Genomic DNA, 15831 nt, shown 5'->3' with positions numbered 1-15831 from the left:
CTCCCTGCCACCTTGCAGTGTGCCACAAAGACTTTCTGGTTATCATTAATCCCAATACTTTTGGAACAGAATTTAACAAAGATGAAGATTAATAAAATGTTCACCACTAAATCTCATTATATCAAATCCCTTACAGACTTCACTTTGCTGTGACATGTCTGTGCATACTCAGTGACAGGTTCCCTATTCTAGTTAAGTGTTGCTTTCCTGTGAGCCTATAATGATATCCACCTGATTTTTAACCCCTCTCCAAGGTATAAGGTTAAACAGGGCAGTTCCGTTTTACTGAGATAACGTAACTGCAGACAAAAATGGGGTACCACTGTTAGTTACCACCATCTCCATTAATATCTGCAGTATGGATTTCAGAGTTCTGGTAAACCTTTCCACTGCACATTTGTTTCTACTTTATAAGAGACAGCCCATAGCTACTTTATTCAAGATAATTTGCATAACTTTTTAAATAAGTAATACAACCACTTGGCTGTAAGAATCACTTCTCTCATGAAGACTTACGGATTGAAAGGAGCAAACAGTGCTTGAGATACTGATTAAGTTCTGAACTTGACAATTAATTCCCTCTGAGTACCAAACAATGATGACAAACACTGCAAGCATATTTTTTTTTCCTTCTACCTATATCTAATGTAGAAATCGATCCACTCTGTCCATCACAGCTATATAGAGACTGGCTTTTGATTGCAGGGAGGGGCTGATGCTGATTAGCTTTGCAAGAAGGACCTACCCTTTCCCAGTTAGCAACAGAACATATTATTAGCAGTAGTGCCATGCTTTATCCTGCCTCCAGAAGAAGTTTTTATAGAGATTTAAATGGCATGTCTTCAAGTCTATGGGTCTCTCTAAAGGGCAGTCATGTATTAACTGCCTGGGATCGCTTACCGTCTAGCAATCTCTCTTTAAAACCCACTGGGGAGTTCATTTTCTTCCCTGAGCCATTTCTGCAGAACTCCCTTTCTTTTGAAGATTTTTTTTGGGACATATAGGATATCCCTTGATGAGAAAACTTTCAAACTGACTAATTACAGGGTTTGTTTGTTTGTTTTGTTTTTTATATAGCCTGAGTGATATTTGTTACTTTAGAGGGCTGTGCTGTTCAGCAAGGCAAATTCTTCACACCTTGGCTGCTCTATTTCCTTGCTTCCAACAGGATAATGAATGTCTGTTAAAGACAAAAATGGAGAATCTAACTTAGAATAAGATTAAACTGGAAAGTCATTTTTCTTTTTCTGTATACAGTCAAGTTGCTGCAAACTTTTGTGATGCCTACCTTTCAGAGATGCCCCTCTTGCTGCATCAATTAGAAAACCTTGCTTTTGAAGCACGTTAGCTCTTATAACTGACCTCTTTCCTGAAGTTCAAAAGTTCTGAATATATATCTTCATTCATATTTATAACCTTCCCTCTTTAAAAACAAACAAAGAAAAAAGCCAGCTCTTCCCCCAACTCCCTCTTCAAACTGATTTAGGAGGTTTGTTACTCCTACAAGCCAATTCAGTATTGCTTAGTTTCTGGAGAAAAAAATGTTGTATTTGTCTTTAATTATTTGCTATATTTTAGTGGGTAATTGACAAGCATTCAATACAGCAAGGGGAGCTAACACTCTTTTCCATATGCATTGGTGATTTAGTTTATTAACTAACATTTAACTGAACTGTCTAAACAGAGCAAGTCCATATTGATTATTACTAGCTCTTAATTTAGACCAAACCAAATGGCAATCAAACATTTTGAGATGACAAGCAATTTTGCAGCAACTGACCCCAAGAATCTGTCATTTAAGGATACTGTAACAGGACACATAAGTATTACATCACCACAATACTTATTTTTCCTGTTTTTCTATAAATGTTTTTTTTACATCATGATTGCCAGAATAAGAGATATAGAGAGCTCTGTGTGTAAGTGAGCTAGGCTCTGACTTTTCCAAATACACAAGATTTGACAGGGAGTTTTAAGCCCTGCATAGTGTACCAAAGATTTCCTTGAGACACTCACATTGCACCTCCCTGTCTCACTCCCCTTGTCTGTGATAAGAGGGTAATTCCTTATATACCTGTGGGCAATACCATGAGAATACATGACCAGGAAATGTTTGCCAGTCACTTTGTGAGAGACACCACAGAATGCAAAGTATTAAAGAGGGAATTCCTAAGCCAACAAAATGCATTGCAGAGCCTTCAGAGACATGGCAGTGCCATCTGCAACAAATGCATAGCCACATTCTCCTTGGCGTTCCTCTTGGGAACGTGCCCCTTAAAGCTGTGGGATCTAGCTTCCACTTTTCAGGTTGCTCCAATACTTCATTTCCTTGTTTAAATGTTATTAGTTCTCCTTACTGACCCCTCAGTGCATCCAAAGCTCAAAGCTGTCTGGCACCCTTGAGAAGGCTTACTCTGTGGGGCACAGATGTTTGTAATAACAGCACACATTTTTCAAGCAATATGAGAACCATGTATTTGTTGTCTGGGATACTGTAACTAAGGATACTGGGCTGGGACTGTAGTAAAAGGCCCATGTGTTCACTTACAGCAGAGTCTGTTTGTCCTGTCCAAATGCCAAGACTGAGCTCCTTCAACTGGTACCAAACCATATTGCGGGCTGGTGACCCCTCTGCTCTATTCCATATGCAGCATCTCCACTGGCCAGCAGTCACTAAAAACTAAGGGGCTGGTTGCTGGTTTTTCATTTGATCACCGTCTTCATGCTGAGACAGACTCTCAGTAACCCTTCGCATATACAACTATGCAATCTACACATCACCACTGCTGCTTTTAGTTTCAGAAAATTAATCAACCTGTTCACAGGGCTTGAGTAACAGCACAAAAGTAAGTGGATAGGAAGAGTTACACCTATACCCACAATTTGGAAAATTTCCATCATCCTCTTTAATTAAGATTTAAACTGCTGAGAAAAGAGCAAGAGGAAAAAAAGGTTAGAATATCTTACTCTGTCAACCATCTCTGACATACGAATAAAGATAGATGACAAAGACAGATAAATCAGCAAGTTTAAAAAAAAAAAAGGGAATTGCCTGTACTAATTTTTGCTGATCAAACACAACAACATCACAAAACACCTTTATATTTACTGTACACTATGCCTTTGTTGTCAGTTCTGGAGATGCAATGCTTCAGAAAGAGAAAACCAAGGCAAACAAAAGAGGCTAGCATGGCAGGCGGACACTTTTTTCTAGTGTTAGTTACCTTTATGCATGCAGTTGCTCAGCAGTTAATGCTACACAAACAGTGATAAGCTCTCTATACCATTTTATTTATGTATTAATTTTCTGACCACTTGTTTTTCTGAAGCTCTGAGAAATTTATCACAACCTCACAAACTTGTTTGAGTAGCATTTTATTGCTGAGGAAAGGCTTGTGCAATGGGTAAATAGTGTCATTCCCTGTGTATTTATTTACTTTTCACATTACAAGCCTTCGTACAGCATGTAACTGCCTCTGACCTGAGAAGGGCAGGGTCATATTTTTTCTTCTAACCCTGGACAAGGAAGATGTGGACTCCAAAGTCAGGATTATAGAGCTACGGCAAGGGGTAGTCACTTACATCAATGTATCCCAATGCCTGGCTGAAGGGAAGGAGCTAGTAACAAAGAGGAAAGAGGATATTATCCTCCATGCAGAGTGGGAAAGGGAACTGGGAAGGACGGGTGGTGCCAGGTGATCACGGCAGCCTCCCAGAAGCCTTCTGGTAGAGCCCAGGCATTCCTATGGTGGAGATTTCCAAACACATACAGCCCCAATTAACTCTGTTGGGTCAGTTCCCTGGGCCCGTTGAAAATCCCAGCTCAGGGATTGCAGCCATGGCTAAGCAGCAGTCCCAAATGCCTATGCAGAAACAGCATCCAGTAGATAGCACATGCTGCTACAACACTTGAACTCTCCCAGTTAAAAAGAGAAAAGTTCTGCTGAGGAAGGAAGCTTATTGCAAGAAATTAAGAGAAGTTGTCAAAAGCACCCATTCTTAAAGCCAAAATCAGGAGATTGGAATATTATCCCTGATAAGCCCTGTGATGGCCACATTGGCCACCCAGAAAAAGGTATCAGTGCCCTGTGGGCACTGGGGTTCATCTAGAAAGGGGAAGCAGGGAATTTGGACCACAGTTCCCATGACCTATTGCAGCCGCACAGAAGCTGGAAAATAATGAATTTCGAATTCCTTCAGACTCTTTCAAAATTGTCCCATGTTATCCCTCCTGAGGATATGAGCCTGAATTTTTGCATGGTGATCCTGTCTCAAGCAAATGTGGTTTCTGGCTGCAATTATGATTTCAGTGCACAAATTAACTCACATTAAGATATGATAGTGTTAGCTTTATGCAGTTAATGTGCCTTAGTTTTTGCATTGATGTTTAGCTTGACTGAAGGAAAATGCAGCCCCAACAAAGGGCCTTCCACTCAGTTTGGGATCAGAACTTTGCAAATCCAGAATCACACATGATTTTTATTCTCAGGTTTGTTTTGATCCAACTTTCTACTGCATTTTTCATGTTTAAGATACTGCACTGAGTTAAGTGATGAAGTGAAAATATTCTTAAATCTCTAGGGTAACCTCATAACCAGTAAACACAGTTAATCTATTTCTATAGATTTCCACAGACTTCTATACCACACTCTAGCAAATTGTTCCATGTCATGATCTGATAAGCCATATGAAAGGGAGCTGCAGATACACAGAGTCATTGGTGTTTGCTTCTCTGTCCCACTGCCCTCCACTACCCTTTTGACTAGTCTTTTGTGGCATAACGAAGTAATCTTTTTCCTTTCCTTTGCAGGCATACCTTCTGCAGCCAAAAAGAACAGATACAACCTTTTTAGAAGATAAAACCTTTTTAGAAGACCCAGACTGTATTTGATTATCGCCTTTTTTGGATAAACATTTTGGGGTCCAGGATGAATAAGACGAGGTCTGTTCATGATGGTTTTCCTTTCCTGAACAGTAAGAACTTGAGCTCAAACCGAAGCTTCCCCTCACACCTTTCTAATCAGTGCAGGAATGTCACTGACCTCACTGTTTTTCTGGCCACCTCTTACAGCTTGGAGACAGTTCTAGGCATTGTGGGAAACATCTGCCTGATTGCTGTCATAGCCAGGCAGAAGGAAAAGACCAACGTCACCAACATCCTAATTTCCAACTTAATAATTTCAGACTTGTTTATGTGTCTTGTCTGCCTGCCTTCCACCATTGTTTACACCATGATGGACTACTGGATATTTGGGGAGGTCATGTGTAAAATGACCTCTTTCACGCAGTGCACATCTGTGACAGTGTCAATACTTTCCCTCGTCCTTATTGCTCTGGAAAGACACCAGCTCATCATAAACCCAACTGGCTGGAGGCCAAGTATCTCCCAAGCCTACCTAGGAATTGGAGTCATTTGGACTTTAGCATGTCTCATGTCCTTGCCCTTTTTGACCACGTCCGTCTTGTCTAATGACTTGTACCAGCAGCTTTCACACATCATGAATTTTTCCAGTGACAAGGCCATATGCATTGACTCATGGCCTTCTGAGCAACACAGACTTATCTACACCACCACCTTACTGCTCTTGCAATACTGCATCCCACTGTTCTTCATTATACTTTGCTACCTGCGTATCTACTTACGCCTACAGAAAAGAAAAGACATGTTTGAGAAGAGCGAATACAGCAACCGAGCAGTTCAGCTGAGAAGGATAAATATTTTGTTAGCATCCATGGTTGCTGCTTTTGCTGTTTGCTGGTTACCACTGCATGTTTTCAACACCATTGTGGACTGGAATTACAAAATCATTTCACCTTGCCACCACAATCTGATCTTCTCATTGTGCCACCTGGTAGCCATGGCTTCCACCTGTGTCAACCCCGTTATCTATGGTTTCCTAAACAGCAACTTCAAAAAAGAAGTGAAGTCACTGATTCTGAGCTGCCAGCATAATTCAGTAACTGCATCCATGGAAGAATATGATCATTTACCTTTATCCACCATGCAGACTGAAATCTCCAAGGGCTCACTGATGAACTGCAGACATAATTCCATTTAGCTAGCAGAAAACATTTCAGAGGGTTGCATTGACACCACACACCAACAGTACCTGTGAGTATAAAAAGCAACTGATGATGCTGCAGCTGGGATGCAAACAGGAGCCCACTGCTGCCTGATTTTTGGAAGGACAGGCAAAGGAAGTTCATAAATGTATGCAGTAGCTCCTGTGGTGCCCAAGCTGTTCACATCATTGAGGCGGTACAGACGTTGAGAAGGCTGGGCTGATGTGTAACTGACTGCTCTACCAGCTCAGTAACTAAGGTGCAGCTGCACATAGACTGACGTGGGGTTCATTAGCTAAGCTCACATCTCCACCGCAGCCGAGATAGAATCTCAGGCTTCCAATATCAGTTCTACAGGCTGCCAAAAGCCGCATTAGTGAAAGCTTCATTTTTCAGTATTAGTAAGATTTTTATGCACTGATAACACACCAGTGGAACAGAGATATGTAAATATATACATTTTTGTGCTTTACTAACTCTGACAGCTTGTTAGGTAACAGTAATGTATCAACAGATCTAGTTCACATCAAACTGGATGCCTGGAACTTCTCTCTCATCATACAGGCCTGGGAATAGCCACTTGGCAATACCAAGTAGGGACACAGAACAACAATCCTGTTACATAAAGAAGAAAGTTACTTATAGAGGAATAGTGGCAAATGAAAACATTACTCTGTGGATTAAACCCCCGAAGCACATAGACATGATGCAGAGCACTTTTTTTAAATAAATGAAAAACAGTTGCAGATCTATGTGGAAACAAATCTGGTTGATTTTGCAATTCCTGCTGCTGCCAGTCACAGAGCTCCACAACGCTAAAAGTGCATGCCATGATGATAAGAAGTGGCTGGATTACTGGAGCTGTTCCAGACCTCGGTAGCAAGATCTCAATTCTGCTTCAACAGCAAAATACTAATTAACTCCTTGGTACTTTAACTGCAGGGTGTCTCATTCAGAAAGTCTGAATGACTATGAAAAATTTGTTTGTGGAAGCCTTGTATTTTCAGAGTGCATACACTCCCAGAGAAATAAGCATACACATGGAGGTTTTCTGTTTCCTGTTAAAATAAAACCAGATATCAGGACACCCGTCCCACTTGCTGGCATCAGCAACAAAGATGGAGCTGAAGCTCCGACAAATCAATAGAAGGTCAGTAAAAATAGCACAAGTGGAATCCAGGTCAGGTGGAAACACAAATCTTAAAGCCAAGCTACATGTAAATAAATAGTATTGTCTATTTTGTCTAATTGCTCTACTGAAGCGAGGGTCATGCTTTTTAAGACATGTGGTATTTTTAGTCTTTGTCCACAAATTGGCTCAGTGACTGCTGAGAAACCAAGAAGTAGTTATGCCCAAGAAACGCATGCTGAGGAACAAAATGAAATAAAAAAATATATAAGTAAGTTAGAAGGCAAGTGTATAAAAGGATACCAACATGTTAATTCAAGGTGCTGTAGGCTAATAGTAAAGAAATATGGAACTGTATTCTGTCCTGTGTTGTTAAACTAACCTTAGCAGAAGACTGGACTAGGTGACCAGCTGAGGTCACTTCTAACCTGAATTACGTTACGCTAAGTAGTCATTACATATTGTAGTCAATGGGAGTGCGTGGAATTGAAGCTATCTAACATACAGTTATGCAGAAAGCTTCCCTTAGCTGGAAGATCTCCAATTAGATGACTGGTAAACAATTAGGTGAGCTTCCCATGCTGTGGTCTGACAAGCAATATGGACTTTGGACAAAGCATCTGAAGACAAGATCAAACTCTTACACCGTGGGGTAGCAAGAGCTATCAACAAAGATGAATTCATATCTGCAACTGGCAGAGATGGCAGGTAATCCCTTGCCATGAGCTGGGACACAGAAATCGGCGGCAAAGCTTCAGGTTTGGACATTGAATTCTTGCATGCAGAGTCTTAAGGAGGAAGCTGTTCTGACACAGCCACCCTTCTAATTCTGGGCAGAACCTGTATATCTCAGTAAGAGTTCTTGCGTGATTTCCTTCTGCATCTTCTTCAGTTATCCGGCAAGACGGCTGCTCCTTTCACAGGGACTTCTGCTTTCTTTTGTATTGTATTTTTTGTTGTTACTTGTTGCAATATGAGAAGTAGTTTCTCTTGATTTCTTTGTATTCAGTGTCATTTCTAGTCTGGACATTGATCCCATTAGAAACACAGAACAAGGGGACTCATTTTTATCTGAACCACAGTTTGAAGTTTGCTACTGTAACTGAAACCAGAGCTGATATAACCATGCAATGCTGAGTAGTAAAAATATATTAATTTCCCCTAATCAATTTTATTTATACCAAAACTGTATTGTATTATTTGAGAGCTTAAACACTGATTACATTTTATGGTGTTTTTATATTTAGGGTCCATTTCACCCAATTACTCAAGTAATTCTGCCTGTTTCCTGCTCTTTTTTGTAATTTCAACATTTAATTAATGTGCATGTCAAGCTATAGTAAGAATACCCTGCTAAACGTGAACATAGAAGATTAGCTGATTTATAGTCCTAAATGTACAGCTTTTCAAGCACCACTCTGTGAAATGGAAACACAATTACCCTAAGGTTTTTTAATTCCATGAGCATGTCTTTGGCGCTAGTTCTAAGTGAAAACTTTATGATAGAAAACTTGCATAGCTCTTATAGCAGGTCTCTGACATACCATATTTGCATTGTTCATCAAGTGCCAGTTCCTCCTGCAATGGCAAGAAGTATCTGCCTCTTTCTTAAACTGTGATTCATGCGGCCATTTGTACCCACAGTCACAAGTAAGTATGCAAAGCAAGCAGATCCAATTTTACAATAACCCATACTGACACAAACAGGAATGTATCTTCCTCTAGTGAAGAAGGAAAGTGTCAAGCTTGGAGTCAAGTACCATTTATTGCTAATGGACTTTGGGCTGGATAAACTAAAGGGTTTAGACATTAAAACCCACTAAACTCCACCCAAACATCTAAGCACAAAATGCGGAGCCTGAAAATTCCCAGTCAGCTGCTGCCTATTCATCCCGAGGCATATACTTCAACATCTAAAATTCCGTAGGTAACTAAACATAATCTTAAAGTAAATCCAGAAAAAAAAATCTAAGTTCCAAGGGGCTAACCATATATGCCACATATAAGCTCTATCTTCATTTACACACTGGGCATCATGCTGTCACAAATAGCCCTAACAGGAAAGGTGCCTTTATCACCACATCTTCATTCTTTATGGACATAACGGTGCACAGAATGTAGCTGTGCACAAAGCAGTAGAAAACATTATGCTGTTAGTTTTCACAAAGAGCTCTAGCAACTGTTCTCTGTCCCCTTTGAAGGCAAAGGCACCAGACTGGATGTAATTATTCCTGCATGGCTCTTGAAAGAGCCTTTTCATTTGTTGCTTTGTGGCTTTAACACAACCAAGAAGGGATCTGTCTCCTTAGTCATGCAAGAGGGTAACAGGACAGAAATAGATTACATACATTTTACCCACTTGTAAATAACTAATAACTTGATTTAAGGATCAAGCACTTCTGTGTTCATTGTACTACAGCAATGCTTTTTAGTATGCTCTTTAAAAAGTCATGGTACTGAGTTACAAAGGTGATGTTGGGGAAACGTGCTGGAGCTATGTAAACCACAAGTTCATACACTTCTAAGACTTTTCCCTGATTTTTTTTTTTGTTTGTTTAAAAAAAAATGCTTTTTATGTTCCTGCCTCTTGTGACATGCGGTAAAGAGATAGTAAGATTTTTCAGAGCAAGAAAACAACTTATTGGTGTGATATAAGCGGCACACTTTGGGAAATCTAGTAATAACTAATAAAATAATATTGCCTCTGTTACTTTGTCTCTGCTTCTATAAAATAGCATAATACTAATCATAATATGAAGCATATAATGTTTGGTTCTCAAATAGCGTTTTTCAAGAGAAAAAAGTTAAACATAATCGGTGACTCTTATACAGTTTATTACATTCACACACACAAGGGAAAAAGTACAATAGCGTTACCTGTTACATGCCTGGGTTATTGATATATGGCATAAAATGATAGCAGCAGCAGTTGGTAATGATGTCACTAAGGGTACACACACTGCAGGTCTGCTATTTTCAAATGCAGTTGTACACAACCATACAAAGTGTTGCAGTCTAACACAGCTTATGGTAAATTAAGACATCGCATCCTGAGAACCCATTAAGGGATGCTTTTACTTTGACCTATGTGTCTTCTCACACTTCAACCTGATATTTCTTTTATAGGCTATTCTCCTCTAAATTGCTAGTCCATGGAATACTAGCTGATATTCAGAATGTATTGAACATTGATTTCAATAGAAATTGTTGCCTATCATCATGAGTAACCTGGGTTTAAATTTTATGAACAGCAGCATCCACAGAGCTTTTATGACCTTCCCTCACTATCCCAGTTTGCTTAACAAAGTCACTTCTTTGAACTCAGGAAGTCATAAGTAGAATAAGCCTGAGATTTATACTTTTGTATAATGCCTTTTCCTGCCAGACAATGCTCATTAGGCCTTAGTCAGAATTGTTTTGTTATCCTTCCAATAAATGCTTAGTAAACATGAAGCCCAGTAGCAGCACAGAGATTATATGATGGAAAGCCAGGATGAAATTGAACACCAGTGGTTTCTTTATTTAGAACTTAAATTGATGAGACTCTACTCCACTTTTGTAAGAAGCATTCAGTTATAGAGTGCTGTAGTATTCATCCCATATGCATAAAAATACTTGGTCCAGTAGCAACTATAGTAAAGATTATCAGCCATAGTACTAAAAAGAGTTTTAGTCATGGTACATGAAAAATACAGCACTGCATTTTTTTTCTACCAATTGGAAAAATATGCAAATAGCCCAATATGCAAAATATGTGGGCTATGTTAGAAATGGTGACATAATAATAATAGTACATGTTTTCTGTGGAATATCACAGGTGCAAGTACAGCTTGATTTTATTAGGCTCAAGATGCAACCCTGGCAGTAGAAAGATAATTTTTGTTAATTACAAGCTATGATGACATGCAGAACATTAAATTTGCACTTTAACCCCTAAAAATAGGGCTTTGTTTTATCCTTAAAGCCTTTTTCAGGTAAAAATCTCTATCCTTTGAATACCATAAAAGTAGCTCATAAATTGTTGTGTCCTCTATCCAGACTATGGGAGTACAAAGCCTCCTTGTCAACAGCTAGCAGGCAACCACTACTTCATCATTCATAAATATTTGTCTTGAATCCATTTTATTACAGCAGGACTGCAAGTAGAATGCATTTATCCTGTGTTATGCTCATAGTGAGGTAGGAGCCACTGATTCATCTACTTGATAAGCTGACTTAATGACTAAAAATAATTATATGTACCAAGTATTTATTTCATTTCAATGCAGACATTAGAAGTGGTCCTGATGTTCTAAAGACCAATTTCTGAAAAACATTGCATTCACAACAGAGAATACAGCTGAAAAATACTGGAAGGTTCTGGTCTCCTCAGCACATATGTTAAGTTCGCAGCAAATATAGTCAAGTATAGAGTTTTGTTAAAAAAATAATGGCAAAACACACAGACTGCTTCTGAACCATAATGTGGATATACTGTCTGCCCTGTGTTTTTGGGAAGGCTCATGGGATTCAAAGGCTGCAGACGCTGGCTGGCACTGCAAATAATATTTTTAAAGCTGATGAAGTCATCTAACCACACCATTCCCATTTAAAATTCAGCATGTATTTAACTTCATTTGTCAGAAATACAGCTAAACTACTGCAGATTGTAAAGTGTTCTTTCCCAATAATCTGCATTTTCACGAGCCATCACAGAAGTCCCATATGGAACGATGCACACAGGCATGCGCAGCTTCACATCAAGCAAGCTAATTGTCATGAGCAAACCAAAAGGGATTGTTAAGCCTACAAACTGCTAATATAGCTCCTCTGTCTCAGAAATAGCCCACGAAATATGGATCTTAATAGGATGAATATATTCCCCATGCATTGCAAAGGCAAGCTTCACAGCAGTTTAATTGCATTCTCTGAGTTGGTTACAGACTTTTGGGCTAAGACGTACTAGTAAAGAGCATCTTACTATCTGTGAGGAGGAGTCATGGAACTATTTGACTGAAACAAGAGGAAATATTCTACCTGTACTCAGAGCAAAAGGCAATATACTTGCTAACAAAAATCTTGATCCAGCACATACTCAATTGTTTGCACTGCAAAATGAATGAACAATCCAGATTTGCAAATGCTAACCTTTATGTGAGGACAATGGCAGGCTTTATAGTTCAAACCATTTTCACTGATCTGTTTTCCACAAAACACAAATAGTTAGAACAACAATATGCAAAGCATTCCAGAATTAATATATATATAATTACTATATGATTTCACAGGATCTGGGGCATGGAATAACAACTGCACACTATACATATTTTAAAATCACGCATGAAAGAATCCACATCCAAGACTGTAGAGCACACATGAAAGCACTGTTGTGACTGGTCTATAATTAAGTGGTATGATTTCGTGCAATACAGCTATTAGGCTTCTCTTAAGTATAATAAAGAAGGGACATACTTTTATTTCAACTATCTGAACTCAATATCACTTTTTACAAATAGAGTTCACATGAAAGAGGTAGTAGCAGATATCTGTGTGTACAGAGAATATGTGAGCATAAAGAACAGATTTAAGACGTTATCATTAAGACTTGTATCTAGGAGATTACGTAAAGTCTTTATGAGTTTTTTAGACCTGGAAACAAATTAATTGATGCTGTTGCTATGATTCAGCCATCAGCTAGACTGGCTGCACTCATTTTTGTCTGAGTAGTCTGTTATTATATTTAGGGAATGAAAATAAGCAGTGTGATGCTTATTCTAAGTGTGTTACTCAGTGGCAATCCCCCCATTTTATACTAGGAGCAAAATATGTTTAATATTTCCTTTTATAGCTAAATATAAGTTAATAAGAGGTATAGGGCCAATAAGTAGTACCAACACCCAAGAATACCTACTCTTTATCAAACTTTTTTTTTTAATAGCAGTTTTAATACCTATTGAGGAAAACAATGTCAAGTGTTTTAACAGAGGTTTACAAATCATTTCCCTATTAGGAAAGAACACCTATGTTGCATCCTGTGCTGTGTGTATTAGTTGTTAATAACTACCAACGCCACTTGCCTACAATGAGTTCCAAGCCCCTCAACACCATCATGATACACAGAAATTAAGTGTAAATGGCTACAGAGAACTCGATTTCCAGCTGCAGGAGCACATGAACTCAGACAGGACTAGACATTTTCCTACATGCCACAAGCACACGCATGGAGATGCACATGCATTCAGAGCTGCAGACACAGCTCCAGAGCTCTTGCTCTTCACCATGTTAAGTATCAATTATGTGCAGGTAAGTAACTCCCAGGAAGAGAATGCACTATCAAATTAAATATGTTAGTGAGGAGCTGTTGACTCCCTCGAGGGCAGAGAAACCTCGCAGAGAGATCTTGACAAATGAGAGGGCTGGGCAATCACCAACAATATGAAGCCTAACAAGAACAAGTACCAGATTCTGCACCTGGACGGGACAACCATGGCTGTACATACAGACTGGGGGATGAGAGGGTGGAGAGCAGCACCACAGAAAGGGGTCCTGGGTTTGAACAGGAGTCATGAGCACGCCCTGGCAGCCAAAAGGGCCAGCTGTACCCTGGGGTGTATCAGGTGCAGTGTGGCTAGCCAGCCGAGGGGGGGATTGTCCTGCTCTGCGGTGGTGCGGCCTCACCTTGAGCACTGTGTGCAGTTTTGGGAACCACAATATAAGGACATAAAACTATTAGAAAGCGTCCAAAGGAGGGCTACAAAAATGGTGAAGGGTCCAGAGGGCAAGATGTACGAGGAGCAGCTGAGGTCACTTCATTTGTTCAGCCCAGAGCAGAGCAGACTGAGGGGAGGCCTTATGGCGGCCTGCAGCTCCCTCATGAGGGGAGCGGAGGGGCAGGCGCTGAGCTGTGCTCTCTGGGGACAGCGACAGGACCCAAGGGAACGGCATGGAGCTGGGACAGGGGAGGGTCAGGCTGGGTGTTAGGAAAAGGTTCTGCACCCAGAGGGTGTCGAGCACTGGGACAGGCTCTCCAGGGCAGTAGTCATGGCATCAAGCCTGCCACCACTTATTAATAAGCCAGCTTCCACCCTACACATGCATCAACCTCTGAAAACTGCAGCCCCAGCATCTTCAATGAAGAAGAGGCACACACAGATTAAGAGCACTGAAAAGAAGATGAGGCTGTACAAGGTGACCCAAATACGGATGGGCAGTCACACAATTAGAACATTCATCCTTCTCAGGGAGCCTCTTGATTTTGTAATTAACTTAGTTTGAATGAGTTCACTTCTTGCAGGCTCTGTACTGCTAATGAGGCATCCAGCCCCTGAGGAACACATACCTGTGCAGACCTTGTAGGATATACTTTAATGCAATTTTAATTCTTACTTGGTTAACTGTTAGACCTCCTCAAATGCACTAAACAATGCATACCCAGTTCTGCCTACCCATATATGAAGAGCACCCAAGAGGTACAGTCAGATAAAGACAGAGGCCTGAGTTTTTTAGTTAATTAGCACCAGGTAATAGCCATTCCTACTTTCAGTGAGACAGGGCAAGTCAGCATGCAATTTTCCAATATGTTGGATTCAGGGATTATACTGGTCTCTTTCCAGCTTTCTCCCCATCCACTCATTCATCACTCCATGAGACAAGACATGACAGTACCTCCCAGGAAAGCTGGCAAGTGGACAGCTGGACTGATAGGCAATTAAAAATAACATTAAAAAAACATTCTAAAAAAGGAAAATATCTATTTTTAACCTTATTTTTATCACTGATCCAGCTAATACTTTAATAGTTATATTACCAAAACTAAAGAGACAGTGACCTTGCAGCGTGGGAACAAGCAGAGGAGGAAGAATGTTGGGAACTGGAATTTTAAGACAGCTTCACCACTGAAGTCAGCCTTGTGTCTTACTAAAGCCTCAGTCTGGGGATTTGTTCCTCACCTGTCCTGAGGGAAGCATGGCCAGAACCTCACAAAACCACAGTGGCTGGTCCACAGGCCGAGACAGGGTCTTCAGCCTGATGGCAGAAGATAGTCCATTCAAACTTACTGAAATTTAGGTCTAACTTGCATGATCCTGTTTCTTTACAGCAGCAGCTCTTATGCGATAGTCATATCTCACTCAATACTGAATGTACAACCACGATAAGATTAATTTCAAAAGCTAAGCTAGAACAAGAAAGGAGGTTTTCTATCCTGAGGTACGGGTGAAGGTTCAGTGACCAATAGTTTCAGTCAGAATCTCTGTTTGAACAACTCCCTGTCTAAGACCTGTTACTTGTGTCTTTGCTCCAGATTCCCATGAAGAGTCTCACAATTAAAACATGGTATTTTCCACTTGGCTATTAATATTTGTCAGCAACTTTTTTTTTTTCCTGTTGGGCGCAGTATGAAGTTCCTGAGCTTCATTTGCCACAGTATTCTGCTGTAAGGACATGGCAGCCGCCAGCAGTAGTGAAGGTGGTGTTGGGTACTTTCACAAGAGGACAATCTTCCTCATCTTCTGCAACAATAAGGAGATTATCCCTGCAGCTGCATGAGCTGTGCTGCAACCCAAATCTTTAGGAAATCAACTAGATGCAGACCAGCAAAATGTCAGCTTATTTTTTCCTCTGCTGGGGTCTTATTTTTTAAAAGCAAATTTTTTCCTAAG

At 40.1% G+C, this 15831-nt stretch overlaps 1 protein-coding gene across 1 annotated transcript; it reads left to right on the top strand.

Annotated features, from left to right (window-relative positions):
- The first annotated feature begins 4928 nt into the window (after positions 1-4928).
- On the top strand, positions 4929-6059 carry LOC118243386 (neuropeptide Y receptor type 4-2). Its single transcript, XM_035537436.1, has one exon. The coding sequence runs from the start codon at positions 4929-4931 to the stop codon at positions 6057-6059; it is 1131 nt and encodes a 376-aa protein (XP_035393329.1).
- The last annotated feature ends 9772 nt before the right edge of the window (positions 6060-15831 follow it).

This window comes from Cygnus atratus, chromosome 7 (assembly GCF_013377495.2).
Source record: "Cygnus atratus isolate AKBS03 ecotype Queensland, Australia chromosome 7, CAtr_DNAZoo_HiC_assembly, whole genome shotgun sequence".
NCBI classification, from domain to species: Eukaryota; Metazoa; Chordata; class Aves; order Anseriformes; family Anatidae; genus Cygnus; species Cygnus atratus.
The sequence above is the reverse complement of the archived record's forward strand: the minus strand, read 5'-3'. Positions and strand labels throughout refer to the sequence as shown.